The sequence below is a fragment of the Canis lupus genome, chromosome 1, assembly GCF_011100685.1.
Source record: "Canis lupus familiaris isolate Mischka breed German Shepherd chromosome 1, alternate assembly UU_Cfam_GSD_1.0, whole genome shotgun sequence".
Taxonomy (NCBI): Eukaryota; Metazoa; Chordata; class Mammalia; order Carnivora; family Canidae; genus Canis; species Canis lupus.
Genome location: NC_049222.1, coordinates 25,983,405 through 26,006,672, shown reverse-complemented (window position 1 = coordinate 26,006,672; position 23,268 = coordinate 25,983,405). Strand labels below are relative to the sequence as shown.

At 38.9% G+C, this 23,268-nt stretch overlaps 2 protein-coding genes across 10 annotated transcripts in view; one reads left to right on the top strand and one right to left on the bottom strand.

Annotated features, from left to right (window-relative positions):
* Positions 1 to 382: 382 nt before the first annotated feature.
* Positions 383 to 15,005, top strand: LOC102155332 (vascular non-inflammatory molecule 3-like). Its single transcript, XM_038525478.1, is given in 10 exon segments — positions 383 to 411; positions 8,050 to 8,239; positions 8,354 to 8,481; positions 11,202 to 11,328; positions 11,330 to 11,404; positions 13,930 to 14,043; positions 14,045 to 14,113; positions 14,116 to 14,140; positions 14,143 to 14,223; positions 14,962 to 15,005. Coding segments are annotated over 10 exon segments (882 nt in total).
* A 6,357-nt stretch (positions 15,006 to 21,362) lies between these two features.
* The window catches only part of LOC119875957 (pantetheinase), a 29,899-nt gene continuing 27,993 nt past the window's right edge, over positions 21,363 to 23,268 (bottom strand). For all 9 annotated transcript variants that reach the window (XM_038526041.1, XM_038526035.1, XM_038526034.1 and 6 more), the window contains one exon: positions 21,363 to 23,164. In XM_038526041.1, the coding sequence (XP_038381969.1) occupies positions 22,982 to 23,164 (183 nt within the window). In that variant the 3' untranslated portion in view covers positions 21,363 to 22,981. The remainder of the gene's footprint in view (positions 23,165 to 23,268) is intronic.

The window sequence follows — 23,268 nt, the reverse complement described above, 5'->3', positions numbered from 1 at the left end:
TATATGCATATTTATCACATAAAAATACACTGTGTTTCTTATTTCTATATAAGAAATTGTGAGCTTAATCCAGGTAAATAAGCACTGCTCTAATTTCACACATTTTTCACTGCTGGATGGTGTGCAGTTATATGCATGTACTAGTTATTAAGCTATTGTCGCTCAGCTCCAAACCCACCTTTCTACATTATTCGTGATGGTGTGCTAGGTAGGACTAGGCAAACCTATTTCTTTTTTGCCACCTGGCTCCCTCTTAGACTCTGATGATAGGGGGCCTAGAGTTATACAGAAGGTTGGAAGGGGGGAGGGCAAGACTTTCTGTTCATTTACCTAATCGGAATTATCCCATCCACCTGGCAGCTGTAGTTTGCTCAGGTAGGAGATGCTTCTAATTTTCAGTTCTTTCCCATTCTTAAAGACCCAGGGTCATTGCCTTTCTTCAAAAACTCCCATCACCAGCCATTGCCTCCTCCAGAGATTTGAGTCCTACAGCTCCCTGGAGGCCCTCCTCTCAGGACCTAGCTCCTCAGCTCCAGCTAGAGGGCACACCCTCCTTCAGGGTCGGAGCCTCATCTCCACAGGCTCCTCTGGGAAGCTTCTAGCACCTAGCACCCCCTCTTCCCTCTGTTTACCAACACCAGGAGTGATAGCTGCTTTCTGCAGTTGCCCTCTTTGTTAGCCAACAGTTCCTTCCATGTCCTTCATTCATCAAATATCTCTTTAACCAAATCCCTCTTTTAAATTATCTTGAAATAATTGATGTGGATTCTGTTTTCCTGGTTGCATCTCATCTGGTATATTGGTGAAGACAATATTTGTGTGTCCTCTCTCCTCTTGATGAATATGGTGAGCATGGCCAGGCTGGCTGCCCTGAAATCCTGGGTAAACTCCATGATGTAGTCCTAAACAAAATGTGGAGAGGTGGGAGGCATGGTGGTCCCAGGCATGCTGTCAGGGCCTCTCCTAACCACTAACAGCAGAAAAGCAAAAGGTCCATTGTCTGACTTCCTCTGACCTGCCATATTCTTTACTTCACAAGGATTGTGGGAACCATGAACTTTGGATGCACATCTGTCACAATACAGGCTTTGTGCCCACACGTAAGCAGGTGTCTATATGATTTCTCACTACAGGGCTGAACAAAGAAGCAACATTAGCTGACTTGGAGTCATCATTTTCAACTGTCTTTGTCCCTGGACCTGTTTCTGTGGTTTAGCCTGTTCAACAGATGATTAGGATTTCTAATTTTTGATTATTTATTTATTACAATTATTATTACTATTAATTCCTATTATAAATAAAGGGTGTTTCTCTGAACATCCTTGAAGATGTCTTTCTGATCTTAAGTCAAAGAATTTCTTGGATGTCTACTAGATGTCAGGCAGGCCTTGTGCAGGATGGTGATAAGGAAGAACATGAAAGTTCTGCTTCTTAAGGATCACAGTCTAGAAGAGGAGACAGAGCATCACTATCATCACCATTATTCATAACCATAGTAATCAAATTTGAACACTTAGAAAATGTCTCACACTGTGCTAAGCATTTTCAAGCATCTCATTTAACAGTATAATAAAAGTCATAGAATGATAATGCTGTGATAAGTATAAGGGCCAGGAGTGGGTCCATTTTACCTTGGAAGACAACAAAGATCTCAAAGGTCAGCTGGGGCAAACCAGTCAGGGCATTCTAGGTAGACTTTGTCATGTGTGCAAAGACACGGAAGAATGGCATGCTATAAAGAGTCCAGTAGATAAGGGCAGGGGAGAAGGAAAGCAGGAAGAGGAAGGAGAAACAATAAAAATAGGAGGTGAGGGCCAGATCATTGAAGCACAAAGGATGTCTAGACTTTATCCTGAAACTAACAGAAGGATGCATTGAAGGAGTTTAGAGTAGAATATTACCATGAATTAAATAGTTTTTTAAAATAACTTTAAAAAATAACTTTAGTGTTTTGGAGGATGGAGCAGATGGGAGTGGAAAGGGAAATTCCAAATGCAGAGTGGCCATATAGGAGACAGTACTCTTGAGGATAGTGGTGGCAGAAATGCCCCCGAGGACATGCTTGAGCAACCCTAAGGAGACCAGTACAACTGGAGCCACATGAACATGGGGGAAATTACTAGGAATTGATGTTAGAAGTAACGGGAGGCTGGATCATAGTGAGACTTGCAGGCATTTCAACAACATGGCTTTTTACTCATTGAAAGGTATGCCATTGAAGGATTTTGAGCAAAGGAGTGACACAGTTAGTTTTATATTTTAATAGGATCCTTCTGATTGCTGTTGGGCAAAAGTAGAAATAGTGGTACCAAAGCCAAGTAGGAGGGAATTGGGGTAATTCAGGCCAGAGATGATGGTGGCTTGGCCTGGGATTGCAGTAGCAAAAGATCTTCTGATTGAAAGTATGTAGAGGGAGAGACAAAGGAAGAAGTAGGATAACTCCAAGGGCTTTGGCCTGAAAAACTAGAGGACTAAAAGCCATTAATTGAGATCTGAAAGACTGCAGAAGTGTTGGGAGGGGAAGGTTAAAAGCTCAGTTTTGTTTATGTTGATCTGATATGTCTTTATTGAGCCGAATGCAGGTTTTGAGGAGACCTTGTTGGACACAGGCATCTGGAGTTCAGGGAAGAGGTCTGAGCTACAAACATAAAGCTGTGAGTCACTACCATAGAGATGGTACTTACGGCCACGAAATGGATGAGATCACCCAGGCAGTGAGTGCAGCTTGGAACAAAAGATTTCCAAAAATTGAGATCCGGGATACAGTAATGTTAAGAGGTCAGAGATGATAAGAAGGAGCCCATAAAAAAAGAAAGAAAGAAAGAAAGAAAGAAAGAAAGAAAGAAAGAAAGAAAGAAAGAAAGAAAGAAAGAAAGAAAGAAAGAAAGAAAGAAAGAAAGAAAGAAAGAAAGAAAGAAAGAAAGAAAGAAAGAAATCCAAAATAAACAAGTACAGAAACCAGGAAGGAGGAAGGAGAAAAACAAGGAGATTGCAGGGGAAGAAAACAATTGAGAATGAGGTACAGCTGTGCCAACATGTCAAGGAAGACAAGATTGAAAATTAACCAGTGGATTTAGTCAGGTGGATATCAACAGTGCTCTTGATAAGAGTGAAATCGTGGGGGCAAAATCTTGATGGGAAGGAAGGAATTAAAACAGAGAATGTACATAACCCTATAAAAGGAGTTTTGTAAAATGGAGCAGAGAAATGGAGCAGGAACTGCAAGGGGGTGTCAGATCAAGACAATTTCTTTTTAAGATAGGAGATATAATACGATATTTGTGTGCTGATGATAATAATCCAAAAGACAAAAATTTATGGAGTAAGGGAGCAGAATCCTTACAGCAATGTCTTTGGGATCCAGGGTACAAGGGTAGAGAGGGACATGGCAGTCATTTAAAGAGAGAGGAGGGGAAGCAGAATTGATAGGCACGGATGCTGGCAAGTGGGTTGATGCTGCTGGAAGCTCGCAAAAGTCTCTTTCTAGTTGAATAAACAGCCCTGGAGTTCAGGAGAGAAGTTTGAGCTAAAGATAGAGACATGTAGTTATCAGTTCATAGCAGGTAGCTGAAAGGTTTGAAGCAGAGAATACATCTGTGAGGGGGGAGAAACAGTACAATAAGGAATGAAAATACCATATCTTATCAACAATACGGCTACTGACATAAGTACATTTAAAAGTTCAGAGAAGAGAAGAGCAAGAAAGACTGGAAAGATTTGAGGTAAAGGGACAGGATTTATTGAGAAATCATTCCAGGATCAGAGCAGTAGTGAGTATATTAAAGTATAGTAATCTGAGTAGTCTAAGCTAAGAACAGGAGAACGAAAATGGGAGAAAGTGGAAGAAAGCTCTGATTGCCTTGATTTGATATATATATGGGAAGCATTTTAGTCAATGAGAGCAATGGTTAAGGGAACTTTAATGGTTTACAGTATTGACTGAAGGTTAAGGTGTTAGGAGTGGAATCAGGAGACTGATGGAGAGCCTATAAAAGGAGTTCTTGGCCAGAGTCAGGACCTTGATAACACAAATGGAGAGGAGGATTAACAATGGATATTGGAAATAAAGACTTGGGGAGGGCCAACAAATTCTTAGAGATTTTATTCTAGAGTGCTTTCCTCTTTAAAAAATGGGAATATGTCTTGCATATTTTAAAGCAGAATTATATTTAATACAAAACTCTCCTTAACCTCACAGTAATTTCAAACTGTCATTCAGATCATGTACAAATACCTTGCTTAAATAACTTACACCCACAATCCTTATTCCTTAGACACATATGAGGCAAAGGCATTACTAATCACATTTGGTAACACTTAATCCAGGTCTCTGTGGATTTCAACATAATAAAAACTTGGTACATTTCCTGGAATTGGTAACTGGGAGAGTAGAGGAGAATTTCCATATTTTCTTTTGATTCTATTCACACAGTCAGGTGAACCAAGACAAGATTGAGAATTTCAACCTGAAATACGAAAATAGTTTCCTTCTTCTCATTACTAAACGATCTAGCAGTTTTACAATTTCTATGTCACCCTCAGATAATTTTTTCTGAAATTAATTTGTATCTGAAGGACATTATTTCAGGACATAAGGCCACATGGCCAGCAACGGTGGGGGGTAGAGGGGTGGCTGGGAGAAGGAAGGAATATTCAGATATAGAAAACGTTTATTGGAATAGAAGGGTTTGGGATCCCTGGGTGGCACAGCGGTTTGGCGCCTGCCTTTGGCCCAGGGCGCAATCCTGGAGATCCGGGATCGAATCCCACATCAGGCTCCCGGTGCATGGAGCCTGCTTCTCTCTCTGCCTCTCTCTCTCTCTCTCTTGCTCTCTCTCTGTGACTATCATAAATGAATAAAAAATTAAAAAAAAAAAGAAGGGTTTTAAATTCTAGAACCAAACCAACCAAACCGAAGATATAAATCTCCGATTTCCAAACCTTCTGGTTTCCCTATGTCAGGTGAGGATCAGAAAGGATCCCAAATAAGAGGGCACTAGTATTAATGACTCTAGAATGAGAGAGGTAAACCTTAAAAGAAACTCTATGTTTTAAATGAACTCACATTCAAACAAGGGGGTCTATTCCAAATCTAGGCCAGGAAATTGAATTTAACAAATCAGAAAACATTTACAGAGCTTAGCATGGTACAAAACTCTACAAAAGCAGCAGAGAGAATCATAACATGACCCCTATTCTTAAGGAATTTATGAGGATGATGCATCAGAATAATATAAGAATTAAGAGAGAATTTAGAACTCTCCTTGAATTAACCAATAGTCTGGAGGCAAGAAGCAAGAATCAGAGTTGGATTTACCCTTCTGAACTGTAGAAGATAAATGAAGTAAACCTCATCTCAACACAAGAGTTTTCCAAAAATCTGCAATGTGCAAACATGGATTTTTGGGTAGAAGACCTCATTCAAGATTCATCCATGTATTTGAGCTCCCTCACCAGTCACTTATGTGCTGGCATGATGAGGTTTAGCAGTCAGCAAGACACTTTCTTACCCTTCAGGGGTCACAACCTTGGGATGCATTATATCTAGATAATTATTTGACATGGATGCTCTGAAAAGATACATCAAAATTAGTTTTTAGCATATTTAAGAAGACAAGACATACATATACAAAACAAAATATCAATATTAAATTTATTTATTTATTTTTAAAGATTTTATTTATGTATTCATGAGAGACACAGAGAGAGGCAGAGACACAGGCAGAGGGAGAAGCAGGCTCCCTTTGGGGAGCCGATGTGGGACTTGATCCTGTGACCCCAGGATCACGACTTGAGCCAAAGGCAGAAACTCAACCACTGGGCCACCCAGGCATCACTCAGTATTACATTTAAATTAAAGGTCAGAACAATAGTAAACAGTGACAGACATTCACCAGGACAAGAAAAATATGCTCTGAGACTTTAGAAATATTAGGACTGGGGATGGTTTGAGAGACTTCTGCATGGGTTTGGAACTTAGATGGTGGGCAAGGACATTTCAGGGAGAAATAGACATAGAATCATCTAAGTAGAATAGTGCATAGTTCAGGGAATGATTTGACATCACTGAATGAAGAGTTCATATAATCAAGTTGTAGAAATATATCCAGGTTATAGAACTTGAACAATGCCAGCTTTTCCCAAATTTCAGCTAATCCTGTCATTATGCCATTATTTTCATGATTTTTGCATTAACTATACACCATCTATTACTTAGTATTCTTTTGAGATTGATGGACATTTTTCATGTTGCCTCATCCTAACCTCTACTTGTCTATGGGTTTATGAGTCATAAATTTTCTTTTAAAAAATATTTTATTTATTTGAGAGAGAGGGAGAGAGCATGAGGAGGGGGGAGCAGAAGGAGAAGCAGACTCCCAGTGAGCAGGAACCAGAAGCAGGAGTGGTTCCCAGGATCCTGAGATTATGACCTGAGCTGAAGGCAGAGACTTAACTAACTGAGCCACTGAGGTGCCCTCTTTTTATTGTTTTTTAAAGATTTGATTTATGAATCATAAATTTTCTAATAAACATGGTAGTCTGTAGCTATTTTTAAAATATATTTTATTTTATTTATTATTTTAGAGAGAGAGATTGAGAGAGAAACAGAGAATGAGCAGGGGGAGGAGCAGAGCAGACCCTGTGCTGAGCATGAGCCCAACAAGGCTGGATCTCATGAGGCTGGGATCCTGACCTAAACCGAAATCAAGAGTTGGAAGCCTAACTGCCTGAGCCACCCAGGTGCCCCAATCTGTAACTATCAAAAGTATTTATCAGTATATCTTGCAAAATCAACTTGCTTATCCCTCATGAAGCAAAGACCATATCTGTAGAATTACTGTTTTAAAGAATAGAAAAACACTGACTCCTTTGGAGTCTAAGTGACATAACAAAAGCTAAGACTTCAGAGAAAATTTCTCTGATGGCTATGGATGGAATGAACAACTTTGGGCATTGTGGCAGGTAGGGAGATGAATTAAAAGGCAGAATCTGGCTTAGCATAATAAATGAGAACAGGAAGAGATGTTTAAAAGAAACTTTATAATACATTAGATGTGGGAGAAAAGCAGAGGACCATGTCAGAGACTCGAGTTAAATAAATGACAACTCTATCTATATCTTTAAAATGTTTAGTTTTTTAGAGGCACAAGGAAACCATCTCCTAAAAATGAGATTTTGGATGATGTATTAATACAAGAATTTAGGGAAGAGGACTTCACTTAAAAAATGGGCAGATTTTATAAAGATGAAGAAACTGTATGACCCAAAGCCTAGCTTCTTGGTTTTTAGCACATGAACCCTACAGCATCAGTCAAGTGCTGGACAGGCCCAGAGACTCAACTCAGTGGACACTCATTATTACTGACCATGTTAAAATCTGTGTTTTACAAAATGTTCAGAAAAGGTTCCCACATTTCAGACTATTTGACAGTCTTTGCAAGAGAGACCAGCAACTGTGGTTCCTGCTGAAATCCTTTATAATACAAAAGTTGAGGGCCACTGGTCATCAACAAGTGAACTCAATAATAAGCATGTATATTTATTCTCCCTCAGCATTTTGTGAACTCTGTTAAAGCTGGAGCTCACCTGACACTCTGTTCTGTTTCTGTTGCAGCCACATAAATAAGTTCACAACAAATCAATGTTATGATGGCTGCCTTCTAGAAGAGTTGAGTATTGGCTCTATTAATGGAAACATCGAATTACCAGGAAAATAGATTTTATTTAGAAAAAGAGCCCAAGAGATTTTTGGATTGGGGTGGACTCATATGATCAGTTCATTAATTTCACTTTTAGTGTTGAATAAACCTCTGAACCAGCGTCAACAACAGCATTGCATACCTGAGTCAATCTAATTATGTACTTTTGGCTGTTCATTTTCTTGCACAACATCCTTTCTAAATGTGTTGTGTAATGTATTTGTGAGAAAATATAAATAGGTGGTAGCAAGCAGGGCCTTATCATAACAGTTTTTCCAGGGATACCAGATACAAGACTGAATTTATCGAAGATCACTAAATTTTAGTGGTGATTATGTTGTATTTTCCAAAATGTGACAATATTTGCCCTCTTTGTTCTGAGTGTCAGTGCCCTGGACACTTTTATTGCTGCAGTATATGAACATGCTATTATATTATCAAAGAGAACAGAAACACCAGTCCCAAAAGAAGAAGCTTTGCTCCTGGTGAATAAGAGCATAGGTGTTTTGGAGAAAGCAGTTAAACTGGCTGCCGGGCAGGTATTGAGCTTCCTTATGCTGGCTGGGATACTGTAAAGGAAATTTGAAACTTGGAAAGAATGTGGGTATTTAGAATTTATGAAAAACTTTTTTGCACCCATTTATTTTGAACAGGGCACACATATCATTGTTACCCCAGAAGATGGAATTTATGGCTGGGTCTTCACAACGGAGACCATTTGCCCCTATCTGGAAGATATCCCAGACCCTGACGCAAACTGGATTTCATGTAGAGATCCACAGAGTTAATGTTATTACCCTTTGATTTCTCTTTTTTCTTTTTTTTAGATTTATTTATTTGTTTGTTTGTTTGTTTGTTTGCTTATTTATTTATTCATGAGAGACACAGAGAGAGAGAGAGAGATGCAGAGACACAGAGGGAGAATAGGCTCCATGCAGGGAGCCTGACGTGGACTTGATCCCAGGTCTCCAGGACCTGGCCCTGGGCTGAAGGCAACGCTAAACTGCTGAGCCACCCAGGCTGCCCTACCCTTTGATTTCTGAACAAAAAACTGTGATACTGTAAAATACAAATAGCAAATCCATTAAACTTGCCTAGTATTCTTGCTGGCAACCAATCTACTGTTCTGGACTCACAAGCCTCTAATGCCTCATAACATGTACCATCTGGCATGACTTGAGCTGATGATGCTTGGTTGGTTATTTATCGTAGTTTTCATTAATGAATGGTATGTGTATATATAGTTTTTATAATAAATATGCTTAATTGGGTTTTAACGAAGCGAAAAAGTTGTAATATCTGGTACCTCTGTTCCCACATAAAGGAAGCCCACTCGTGAATACCTACCTCCTTTGTAGGAATAGTAAAAAGATAAATGAACTTCTGTTTCCAAAGAGCTTTGACTATCATTTGCATTGTGATCATTATGGTGAATGGAAATTGTGTGGGATTTGAAAGTGTTATTTCTGAGAGCACAGCCTACTACCTCCTAGCTGAGTATCATGTGGCAGATAACCTATACACTTGACATCTCTGTTTCTTAATCCATAATACAGAGATAATAAAATTTACTGTCCTACTTTCTTTACACAGTAGGTAAGAATTTCAAGTGAAGTAATACACGTAGAATCTAAACACTGTTGTGCTATCACTATTACTTTTTAAAACTGAATCTGAACTTCTTTGTTTTCTTGTCTGAGAAATTTAAGTAATAATTAGCTGTAGTTCAATCATAGCTTTCTTAGGGGAAAGTCTGGATAAAACTTAGGAAAGGTTTATGAAGTTATTTTAGGTGTATTTACTTTTTAAAATAGTTTATATGTAGTTCCTTTAAAAGGCAAAATCTATGCATTAAAAAGTAATTTAAATTTTGCTAATTTAAAACTTACATGCATCTGTTCAGAACTATATTGCACAAAAAAAGGGAATACCTTTAATCATTTTGACATTTGAAATTGATTGGTTAGTCGAATCCAACGCTGCAACCTAGGATGTGAGTCAGTCCCACCTCAGGATTTTCACCTTAAAAACAATATTGTCTGAGTTTTGCATGGTCCATGTTTACAGTAACCACATAACTATAATTCAATGTTTACTTGATTAAGAGTTTTTTTCCAGGGCAGGAAGGACTCAAATTTGCAATAATTCAAGAGGCTGATACTAAAATTTACTCTATTTGTCTGGGCTGATAAAACTGATTTTCTTAAGGGAAATGTATCCTGAAGCCTGATAATCATCAATCTCAGATGAATTATTTTAAACCGGGAAGGTAGGTGACCAATTAAATTTTAGCTTATTGGAGTCTTGAATTTTTTCAAATGGTAAGCTTTCAGCTCTGAGTTATAAAAGGAGAAATCCAATATTTAATATAATGGCAATATTGGTTTAAAAGAAAACCAGCATTTCTTCCCTAGTAATATTTATCCCTAAAGGGGATAATAGAGGGCTACATGGTCATCCCTATGTATTTAAATACTATCATTTAGAATATAACACATCCCATATTTCCTTGGGTTTTACCCATGAAGAACTAACAAAAGACATTATAATACATTAATTATTTAGAAAAAGATAAGAGAGAGAGAGAAAGAAAAGAAAATATGTGATAGTTTTATTGAAGGTCTTAGTGAATTGAATATCAGTGTTAACAATATTGCCCTGTTTTTCCTGAGGGCAAAATATTATCACAAAGGTTTTGAAGCAATAGTCATAAATCTGTTCTTTCTAATCAAAGATTAGCTCATCAGCGGTAAAGGAGAGATGATGGAGAGAATCCAATGGCCTCTAAAAGCAGTAAATCCATCAATTTCTTGGGTTGTCTTCTTGTAGCTACAAAATCCGTATTGGCCATTATTTCTTTATTGAGCATCTATTTGGTTCGAGGAACTGTGCCTGGTACAGTATACATATTATCTCATTCAATTTATGTAGCAGGTATAACTATTTACATTTTAAATATCAGGGAAAAAAGGAGGCTTAAGGTTTCATATTGGATGTTAGCATGGCGGGAATTCAAACACAGACATTAATTTCCATTTGAGCCTTGCTAACTGAATAGAGTCTCAATACCTGGATGCACCATATTATATTTGAAATTACCAGTGATGGTGAATCTACTCCTTTGAAAATATTCTGGTTGCTAAGATTTTTATCTTTTCTGCTGTCTCTCTATAACTTTAGTCTTTGTACTGCCTTTATTATATATTCATATGTATGACTCACCACCTTCACATTAGAGCCTTTCAGATATTTGAAACCAACTATCATTCCACCTATCTCATCACCTCAATCCCTTCTTATTTCTGGGATAATGCTTGCAATGTGGATGGATTTGGCACTACTTTGAGAAAGATGAAGATTATATTGCGTGTGAAATTTAAATCTTTTCTGATTTGATTCTTAACCTAGATCTTGTGTTCTAAGTAATTGACAAATAAAGTATCATTTTGGAAGATTAGAAATCACTGAAATATAGTAAGTTTGAGGCAATGTCTATTAAACTACGTTTGGCTAGACTGTGGTGCAAAAAAGACTCCGCGGCCTGGCCAAGGACAACTCTATCTACATTGTGGTGAATATTGGGGACAAGAAGCCATGCAATGCCAGTGACCCTCAGAGTCCCCCCCCATCCCAGTAGTCATTACCAAGACAACTCTGGTGTGGTATCTGATTCTAAGGGTAGGCTGATGGCATGCTACCATAAGGTGAGAGTTTCTTCATTTGTTTGTGATAAGTATGTACACTCATTTGTTGTTATGAGTGTATTTCTTAGTTATTTCATTTTTTAAAAAAATTTGTATTTATTTGAGACAGAGAGAGACAAAATGAGCTGGGGGGAAGGATAGAGGGAGAGGGAGAAGCAGGCTCCCCACTGAGCAGGACTCGATCCCAAGACCCTGGGATCATGACATGAGCCAAAGGCAGACACGTACCTGACTGAGCCACCAGGTGCTCTTGCATTTCTTAATTATTATGTTTTAGTTGAAAAGGGGGTTTCATTTACTTTGGTCATATATAAGGATTCTGAGTTTGAATTAATCGTAACATAGAATATGGCAGAATATTGAAACAATGTGATAACAGCCTCACAAAGATTTTAAAAGTCTCTGAGAAAGAAGGTGAAATGCTATTTTATCCATGATTTAATAGCAGGGTTAATTTTTTGGCTCAATTCACTGACATTTTATTTATTTATTTATTTATTTATTTATTTATTTATTTATTTATTTAACGATTTTATTTATTTATCCATGAGAGACAGAGAGAGAGAGAGAGAGAGAGAGGCGCAGAGACACAGGCAGAGGGAGAAGCAGGGTCCTTGTGGGGAGCCAGATGTGGGACTCGATCCTAGGACCCCAGGGTCACGCCCTGAGCTGAAGGCAGGCGCTCAACCACTGAGCCACCCCGGCTGCCCCATTAACATTTTATACTAAGTTTAGTCATTCATTCTATCAAGACTTATCTTTTTTTTTTTTAAGTAAGCTCTATGCCCAACATGGGACTTGAACTCATGACCCTGAGATCAAGAATTGCATGTTTTACTAACTGAGCCAGCCACGCACTCTCCATTAGAATTGTTTTGATTGCAATGGTGGAAAACCCCAAATGAAATCTACTTAACACCTCCCCCATGGAATTTCCTTATGTATCTGAAAAACTATAAATCACAGGAAGAGTAGTTCTAGTTTCAGATGTAGTTCTATCCCTCAGAGGCTTTAAAGATGTCAGCCATTCCTCTACTTCTCTTAGATCTTGTTCCTGCTTTTACTCAGATTGTCCTTTTAGGGGTCATGTAATGCCCAACATAAAGCTCTCATTCTATAGCAGCAAGATCCAAAGGAAGAGTTCAGTTTTTACTCCTAGAAAAGCCTCATCATGCCTTGAGGCCACTTAGGCTACATGCATTCCTTGAGTTGATCACTGCAGGAGAAAGGATAAGCTACCATTCTGAGAGTAGGGTGTGGAGGAGCAAGTGATCTTCACTGAAGGGGAGGGGGGTCTTGCTAGAATACACATAGGTACACATCAAGCCTAATAAAAACCTGAGCAAGTACTCCTGAGCCCAGGCGAAGTGGAGTTTGGAAGCAATAATCCAACTGGAAAAATCATTAATGCTTACAGATTAACAAGGTTTAGTTATTACATTGTCTAAATTCACTTTAAATATACTTAATTTATATAGACCTAGCAGTATCATAGGGAGATATGGCAAAGTTAGTTTTCTTAATGTGTTATTGTTCATACCGGCAGTGCTGTTGATAAAGAATTCAGTGTGGGCAGCCTGGATGGCTCAGCGGTTTATTTTATTTTATTTTATTTTATTTTATTTATTTTATTTTATTTTATTTTATTTATTTATTTATGATAGTCACACAGAGAGAGAGAGAGAGAGAGAGAGGCAGAGACACAGGCAGAGGGAGAAGCAGGCTCCATGCACCCGGAGCCCGACATAGGATTCTATCTCGGGTCTCCAGGATCGCGCCCTGGGTCAAAGGCAGGCGCCAAACCGCTGCGCCACCCAGGGATCCCCTGGCTCAGAGGTTTAGTGCCACCTTCCACCCAGGGCATGATCCTGGAGACCCAGGATCAAGTTCTACATTGGGCTCCCTGCATGGAGCCTGCTTGTCCCTCTGCCTGTGTCTCTACTCTCTCTCTCTCTCTCTGTTTCTCATGAATAAATAAATAAAATCTTTTATTTATTTATTTATTTATTTATTTATTTATTTATTTATTTATTTATGAATGATAGTCACAGAGAGAGAGAGAGGCGCAGAGACACAGGCAGAGGGAGAAGCAGGCTCCATGCACCGGGAGCCCGACGTGGGATTCAATCCCGGGTTTCCAGGATCGCGCCCTGGGCCAAAGGCAGGCACCAAACCGCTGCACCACCCAGGGATCCCATAAAATCTTTAAAAATAAAGAATTCAGTGATAATCTGAAATTTATAAGGTTCAAAATTTCAACCTGTAATGTTAAGACAGAAATATTCACCTTTTGAATATCATTTGTAGATATTCTTTCATTTATTAGTTGTGGAAAAATGAAGTTTTTTGATAATGTTGTAGTAGTAAAACTCACAGTGGCATAGTGGAAGGGATTTATACAAATTTGTATGTAATAGTTTTAAATATGCACATCAACATGAAGGGGAAAAGATTTTATGGATATAGAGCACCTCTATTTGGCAGTTTTCTTACTAATATTCCCCTGCTTTGCTTTTTGTTAACAGTACAATCTTTTTGCACCTGAAATTCAATTTGATTTTCACAAGGAGTCAGAATTTGTGACTTTTGACACTCCCTTTGGAAAGTTTGGCATTTTCACTTGCTTTGACATTTTTTTCTCATGACCCAGCTGTGGTGGGGGTGGATGATCTTCACGTTGACAGTGTTCTCTATCCTATGGCATGGTACACAACAAGCTGCCCCTTCTCTTGGCTGTCCTTTCCACTCCGTGTGGGCCAGAGCCATGAGAGTGAATCTTCTTGCTGCAAATACCCACAACATCAGCACGCACATGACAGGTATTTCACATCTGTCCTCTACCAACTGGCCACGACAGTCTCAAAAGTGTTCATTGATTTTTAAGACTCACTGTTCTCCAATAATTCTTTCATTAACTCACGAAATTAATAATAGCATGGGTTTCTATACATTACTTTAGGAACATTATTCCTATGAGTACAGAAGGAGGTAAACTGTTGTGCCCAAGATTGTGAATCCAAGAAAACCACCAAGGAGCTGACACCGATGAGGGTTTATTAATAAGCTCGAGCTTGGGTCCATGTATACCCGACACAGCAGAGCAGGGATTTGGACCCTGAGGGGGGTTACAGCTGGGTTTTTATGGGCTGGTCTAGGGGTAAGGTGGGGTTTTTCAGTAAGGGTTGGGGTGTGAGAATCTCCAAGAAAGAGGTCTCACAAGATCTTGCTTCTTTATTCCGATAAGGGCACGCTTTGTGTTTTTTTCTGTAGCCGGGGTAAGGTAGAGTTCAGTACCTCGTCACAGTGGCCTGGTCAGATGGCCTGAGATGGCTGCCGAAGCTAAAATGGCTGTCTTGCGCCAATGTTAAACTTGAATGGCCCTCATTTTCTCGGCCTCCACATTTCCCCCCTCAGTGGAACCTAAAGAAGGAGCCAATTATGGGTCCAGGTTGGTCTCAGTAACAAGGTCTAGTGGTTGGTATTATTGTCTAAGTACCATAAGTTGGACTGTACTGATTCTGTCTTTGACAAAAGTAACTAATCTGTTGATAATGCAGGTTCCAAAGGTAAGGAGGAAGACGATAATGAGGGGTCCGGGTAGGGTGGATAACAAGGTAGTGAGCCAGGGGGAACGATTGAACCAGGATTCAGCTGGCCGGACATGGGTGTAGTGGACCCAGGGAGTAATCCTATCGACCTTGAGAGTGGTGGGAGTGGTCAGGTTCATGATGTAAGGTCCCTTCCAGCATGGTTGAAGTGTCTGGTGTTGGTATCTCCAGACGTACACCCAGTCACCCGGTCGACATTGATGGGGGTTCGAAGGTGGCCCAGTCTCATAGAGTCCCTCAGCTTAGGCCATTCCTGCTCATGGGCTCATTGTAGCATTTTTTTTAAAGATTTTATTTATTTAGTCATGAGAGACAGAGATTGAGAGAGAAGCAGAGACACAGGCAGAAGGAGAAGCAGGCTCTATGCAGGGAGCCCAACGTGGGACTTGATCCTGGGTCTCCAGGATCACGCCCTGGGCTGAAGGCGGACGCTAAACAGCTGAGCCACCTGGGCTGCCCTCATTGTAACATTTGGAGGGAGAAAAGGAGTTGGTGATCATCAAACTCAGCAAGCACCTCAGGTTTTAAATTGGGGATAATAAGTGGAGGAAGACCGAACATGATCTCGTAGGGGGTCAGTCCCATCTTATGTGGGGAGTTTCTTTTTTTTAAATAAATTTATTTTTTATTAGTGTTCAATTTACCAACATACAGAATAACACCCAGTGCTCATCCCGTCAAGTGCCCCCCTCAGTGCCCGTCACCCATTCACCCCCACCCCCCACTCTCCTCCCCATGACCACCCCTAGTTCGTTTCCCAGAGTTAGGAGTCTTTATGTTCTGTCTCCCTTTCTGATATTTCCCACACATTTCTTCTCCCTTCCCTTATATTGCCTTTCACTATTATTTATATTCCCCAAATGAATGAGACCATATAATGCTTGTCCTTCTCCGATTGACTTACTTCAATCAGCATAATACCTTCCAGTTCCATACATGTTGAAGCAAATGGTGGGTATTTGTCGTTTCTAATGGCTGAGGAATATTCCATTGTATACACAGACCACATCTTCTCCACCATTCATCTTTCAATGGACACCGAGGCTCCTTCCACAGTTTGGCTATCGTGGACATTGCTGCTATAAACATTGGGGTGCAAGTGTCCTGGCATTTCACTGCATCTGTATCTTTGGGGTAAATCCCCAACAGTGCAATTGCTTGGTTGTAGGGCAGGTCTCTTTTTAACTCTTTGAGGAACCTCCACACAGTTTTCCAGAGCGGCTGTACCAGTTCACATTCCCACCAACAGTGTAAGAGGGTTCCCTTTTCTCCGCATCCTCTCCAACATTTGTGGTTCCCTGCCCTGTTAATTTTCCCCATTCTCACTGGTGTGAGGTGGTATCTCATTGTGGTTTTGATTTGTATTTCCCTGATGGCAAGTGATGCAGAGCATTTTCTCATGTGCATGTTGGCCATGTCTATGTCTTCCTCTGTGAGATTTCTCTTCATGTCTTTTGCCCATTTCATGATTGGATTGTTTGTTTCTGTGCTGTTGAGTTTAAGAAGTTCTTTATAGATCTTGGAAATTATCCCTTTATCTGATACGTCATTTGCAAATATCTTCTCCCATTCTGTAGGATGTCTTTTAGTTTTGTTGACTGTATCCTTTGCTGTGCAAAAGCTTCTTATCTTGATGAAGTCCCAATAGTTCATTTTTGCTTTTGTTTCTTTTGCCTTCGTGGATGTATCTTGCAAGAAGTTACTGTGGCCGAGTTCAAAAAGGGTGTTGCCTGTGTTCTCCTCTAGGATTTTGAAGGAATCTTGTCTCACATTTAGATCTTTCATCCATTTTGAGTTTATCTTTGTATATGGTGAAAGAGAGTGGTCTAGTTTCATTCTTCTGCATGTGGATGTCCAATTTTCCCAGCACCATTTATTGAAGAGACTGTCTTTCTTCTAATGGATACTCTTTCCTCCTTTATCGAATATTAATTGACAATAAAGTTAAGGGTCCACTTCTGGATTCTCTATTCTGTTCCATTGATCTATGTGTTTCTTTCTGTGCCAGTACCACACTGTCTTGATGACCACAGCTTTGTAGTACAACCTGAAATCTGGCATTGTGATGCCCCCAGATATGGTTTTCTTTTTTAAAATTCCCCTGGCTATTCGGGGTCTTTTCTGATTCCACACAAATCTTAAAATAATTTGTTCTAACTCTCTGAAGAAAGTCCATGGTATTTTGATAGGGATTGCATTAAACGTGTAAATTGCCCTGGGTAACATTGACATTTTCACAATATTAATTCTGCCAATCCACGAGCATGGAATATTTTTCCATCTCTTTGTGTCTTCCTCAATTTCTCTCAGAAGTGTTCTATAGTTTTTAGGGTATAGATCCTTTACCTCTTTGGTTAGGTTTATTCCTAGGTATCTTATGCTTTTGGGTGCAATTATAAATGGGATTGACTCCTTAATTTCTCATTCTTCAGTCTTATTGTTAGTGTATAGAAATGCCATTGATTTCTGGGCATTGATTTTGTATTCTGCCACACTACCAAATTGCTGTATGAGTTCTAGCAATCTTGGGGTGGAGGCTTTTGGGTTTTCTATGTAGAGTATCATGTCATTGGTGAAGAGGGAGAGTTTGACTTCTTCTTTGCCAATTTGAATGCCTTTAATGTCTTTTTGTTGTCTGATTGCTGAGGCTAGGACTTCCAGTACTATGTTGAATAGCAATGGTGAGAGTGGACATCCCTGTCTTGTTCCTGATCTTAGGGGAAAGGCTCCCAGTGCTTCCCCATTGAGAATGATATTTGCTGTGGGATTTTCATAGATGGCTTTTAAGATGTCGAGGAATGTTCCCTCTATCCCTACACTCTGAAGAGTTTTGATCAGGAATGGATGCTGTATTTTGTCAAATGCTTTCTCTGAATCTATTGAGAGGATCATATGGTTCTTGTTTTTTCTCTTGCTGATATGATGAATCTCACTGATGGTTTTACGAGTGTTGAACCAGCCTTGTGTCCCGGGGATAAATCCTACTTGGTCATGGTGAATAATTTTCTTAATGTACTCTTGGATCCTATTGGCTAGTATCTTGTTGAGAATTTTTTGCATCCATGTTCATCAGGGATATTGCTCTCTAATTCTCCTTTTTGGTGGGGTCTTTGTCTGGTTTTGGAATTAAGATGATGCTGGCCTCATAGAATGAATTTGGAAGTACTCCATCTCTTTCTATCTTTCCGAACAGCTTTAGTAGAATAGGTATGGTTTCTTCTTTAAACGTTTGATAGAATTCCCATGGGAAGCCATCTGGCCCTGGACTCTTGTGTCTTGGGAGGTTTTTGATGACTGCTTCAATTTCCTCCCTGGTTATTGGCCTGTTCAGCTTTTCTATTTCTTCCTGTTCCAGTTTTGGTAGTTTGTGGCTTTCCAGGAATGCGTCCATTTCTTCTAGATTGCCTAATTTATTGGCCTCTAGCTGTTCATAATATGTTTTTAAAATCGTTTGTATTTCCTTGGTGTTGGTAGTGATCTCTCCTTTCTCATTCATGATTTTATTAATTTGAGTCTTCTCTCTCTTCTTTTTAATAAGGCTGGCTAATGGTTTATCTATCTTATTAATTCTTTCAAAGAACCAACTCCTGGTTCTGTTGATCCCTTCCACAGTTCTTCTGGTCTCGATTTCGTTGAGTTCTGCTCAAATATTTATTAACTCTCTTCTTCTGCTGGGTGTAGGATCTATTTCCTGTTTTTTCTCTGCTTTATGTGTAAGGTTAGCTTTTGTATTTGAGTTCTTTCCAGTTTTTTATGGATGCTTGTATTGCGATGTATTCCCCCTTAGGACTGCTTTTGCTGCATCCCAAAGATTTTGAATGGTTGTATCTTCATTCTCATTAGTTTCCATGAATCTTTTTAATTCTTCCTTAATTTCCTGGTTGACCCTTTCATCTTTTAGCAGGATGGTCCTTAACCTCCACGTGTTTGAGGTCCTTCCAAACTTCTTGTTGTGATGTAGTTCTCATTTCAAGGCATTATGGTCTGAGAATATGCAGGGGACGATCCCAATCTTTTGGTATCAGTTCAGACCCGATTTGTGACCAGTATGTGGTCTATTCTGGAGAAAGTTCCATGTGCACTTGAGAAGAATGTGTATTCAGTTGAGTTTGGATGTAAAGTTCTGTAGAGATCTGTGAAATCCATCTGGACCAGTGTATCATTTAAAGCTCTCGGTTCTTTGGAGATGTTGTGCTTAGAAGACCTATCAAGGGTAGAAAGAGCTAGATTGAAGTCACCAAGTATAAGTGTATTATCATCTAAGTATTTCTTCACTTTGCTTATTAATTGGTTTAAATATTTGGCACCTCCCACATTCGGGGCATATATATTGAGGATTGCTACGTCCTCTTGTTGGATAGATCCTTTAAGTATGATATAGTGTCCCTCTTCATCTCTCACTACAGTCTTCGGGGTAAATTTTAGTTTATCTGATATAAGGATGGCTACCCCTGCTTTCTTTTGAGGACCATTTGAATGGTAAATGGTTCTCCAACCTTTAATTTTCAGGCTGTAGGTGTCCTTCTGTCTAAAATGAGTCCCTTCTAGACAGCAAACAGATGGGTCCTGCTTTTTTATCCAGTCTGAAACCCTGCGCCTTTTGATGGGGTCATTAAGCCCGTTCACATTCAGAGTTACTATTGAGAGATAAGAGTTTAGTGTCATCATGATATCTATTCACCCTTGTTTTTGTGGATTGTTCCACTGAACTTCTTAAAGGGGAATTTTAAGAGTCCCCCTTAAAATTTCTTGCAGAGCTGGTTTGGAGGTCACATATTCTTTCAGTTCCTGCCTGTCTTGGAAGCTCTTTATCTCTCCTTCCATTCTGAATGAGAGCCTTGCTGTATAAAGTATTCTCGGCTACATGTTCTTCTCATTTAGGACTTCCTTTTTGGAAGTCAGTTAATGTCACCCAAAAATCACCAGATGAATTTTACTCAAATATTTATTATAGTATTTTTTAAGAAAAACACCTGCCACAAAAATGTTTATTTCAAAATGCTGTATTGCTGGTATGGATCCCCGCTCTCTTTTCCAGAAGGGCATGTTTTGTACAGCATTGGGCAATTTCAGGGCTATGTGGATTGTCTACCAGTTGAGAGATGCTTTGAATTAAAAAGTGTTCTTCATTTCACTAAATTGTATAATGTCAACAGATTCTTCTCTTACTGAAAAAGAACACTTAAGGTCAGATTAATTACATGATTTCATCAATGTGATTTTCTGATTTCCAAACTCCAGAAGATTTTCAATGTCTGATGGTTTCACTATCAGTTCATCACCAGTGCTTCTCTAAGAGGATCTAGTTGAGTCTTGGGGAACCTGGCTAGCTAGATATCCTTAACCAGGTAACCATTTTGTATAAGATTCAATTTGTGGTGGAAATACAAAAGAAGGGGATTGGAATTTGTATTCGTTTGCTAGGGCTGCCATAATAAAGTACCATGGATTAGCTTAAACAACAAAAATTTATTGTTTCAAGATTCTGGAGGCTAGAAATATAAATCAAATTGGTATCAGCAGGGTTGATTCTTCTGAGGGCCTCTATCCTTGCCTTGTAGATGTCTGTCTTCCTTTGTGTCTTCATATAGTTTCCACTCTGTGCATGTCTATGTCCTAGTCCTCTCTTCTTACAAGAACACCAGTGATATTGGTTTAGGGTCCACCCTAATGCTGTCATTTTACCTCTTTAAAGACCCTATCTTCAAATATAGTCACAGTCTGAGGTGTGAAGTTCAACTTCAATATATGAATTTGAGAGGGCACAAAATTCAGTCTATGAGACTTGAAATATATTGTTTGGATAAACTAAAAGAGCAAATAAGTAAAATCATTGGAAGACTTAAAGCAGAGCTGAATAAGAGATATGTTACAGTACAAGTGGGAATGGATTCAAATTTATAAGTGACAAGGCTCAGAAATTGTATAAGAAATAATACAAGAATCAGGGGCACCCAGGTGGCTCAGTCAGTTAACCGTCCAATTCTTGATTTCGGCTCAGATCATGATCTCAGGGTCATGAAATTAAGCCCCACATCGGATTCTGCACCAGGTGAGGAGAATGCTTAAGATTCTCTCCCTCTGCTCCTCCCTCCCACTCATGTGCTCTCTCTCAGAAAGACAGAGAGAGAGAGAGAGAAGGAGAGAGGGGAAGGGAAGGGAGAAGGGAAGGAGGGAGGGAGGGAGGGAGGGAGGGAGGAAGGAAGGAAGGAAGGAAGGAAGGAAGGAAGGAAGGAAGGAAGGAAGGAAGAAGAAGAAGAAAGAAAGAAAGAAAGAAAGAAAGAAAGAAAGAAAGAAAGAAAGAAAGAAAGAAAGAAAGAAGGATTCAAGAATCAATAGCAACAAAACAGTTAATCATGGAGAATTTCCATGATTCCATGTGTGTATTAAAAGAGCATCATGAATTATGCAGAGGAAATAAAAATTACAGTTAAAAAGCATATCAAAACTATCATAAAATACATACATATGGCTTAAAGAAATCCAGAATGAACAAGTAATCAGAGCTGGGTACAGATGTAGTAAATACCATTTTGAAAAAAATAGATTCACTACTTGTAACATTTAACTTTAAGAAAAATCACTTTGAAACAGGCTAGTAAGTTTGCCACAGGGGAAATTATCAGATAGTATGTTCATATCAGTAGTTCTCAGTTGATTTCCAGGAAAATTTTGAAAATAAAAACTAATATGCATTCTCTCAGAATTTTAGAACATATTAAATGCAAAAAAAAACAAAGACTTTTGTGTATCTTATAGTAAATAAATATCAATCATGTTCAAAAATTATCTTCACTTATTTGGGGCATTAATCTACTTAGCACATTTGGTTGTAAGTTAATCAGGGTAATCTTTTGTGTGTATGTGTATCTGTGATGGCATATCATACAAAGCAAATAAAACGATCTTATTCCTCCTTTTATGAAAGAATTACAAGACAGACACTTAAGGCAATTTGCCCACTGAGATGTTTTAAAGGTTTTCAATACTAAACTCCATTGTTACTTAACACTTCAGAGCAGGAGTCAACAAACTGTTTCTATTAAAGGCCAGGCAGTAAATATTTGCAGCTTTTCTGGCCATAGGGTCTGTGTCATAACAACCCAACTTCAGCACCATAGCATAGGAACAGCCATCAACAATACTTAAAGAATGCGGTGTGTTCAATCAAGCTTTAGGTATGGAGACTGAAACTTGAGTTTCAGATCATTTTCATGTGTCACGAAATATTATTCTTCATTTTACTCTTCTTTGGTTTTCAACCACTTAGAAACTTTCTTAGCTCACAGGCTTCACAAAATCAAATTCAGTAAGTGCTTGGTTTAGAACCACCCTATTAATATGCTCGTAGGCTGATAAAATAGGCAAAACACTACAGACATACTGAAAAATGTGCAAAAATGTGAAGAAGTGCTAATAGATTCCTAGGTGCAAGCCTAGTTGCCTTCTAGAGTACATTATTGCTAGGTATGGAGCCAAAACCAATTTGCTAAGGTTGAGTTCACTGATTTTCTAACTGAAATATGCATGGTGGCTAAGCCATGAGAAAATGTTTACACTTTAGACAATCAGAAGTAATATAACTTTAGCAATAAATATATCACACGTGCTTTTATTGTGATAGTCACACAGTTATAATAGCTAGCACACATACCAGACCCAGAAACTTGCCTAAGGACTTTAAATGTATTCAATTATTTAATTCTCACCCCAAGAAATCCTGTAAAATATGGGTAAAACTGTTACTCTCATTTTATACATTTTACTTTCAAAATTATGTCACAGTTTATCCGGCATCTATTATCTGGGGGGGGTGTGTGTGTGTGTGTCTAAAAAACAGTGAACTATATATGAAAATATACTTGTATTTGCTTGTACAAGAGACCATGACCACTGTTATGGTCTTCATTCTTTTCTCATCCATCATTTTTTAAATTACACAAAATAAAAGAGAACAAATGAAAATATTCTACCAACTTAATGAGCACACAATTGGTATTATGACTAAGAGCATTACTCCTGGTACTTGTGACCTGGGATCTGATGAAGCCTTTAATGTCTGGTCCTTCTCATATATTCTCCCAAACAGAGTCACAGTCAAGAGGGGTCCAGATAGCGGCTTCATGCTAAACAACCGTCCATCACTTGACACCTAATTAAAACACAGAGGAGTTGACTGAGTCTCCCTGTAAGTTATACCACCCCAAAACAGCTTCTAAAATTCAGTACAACTAGGTGAAGAAACAATAAAAATAA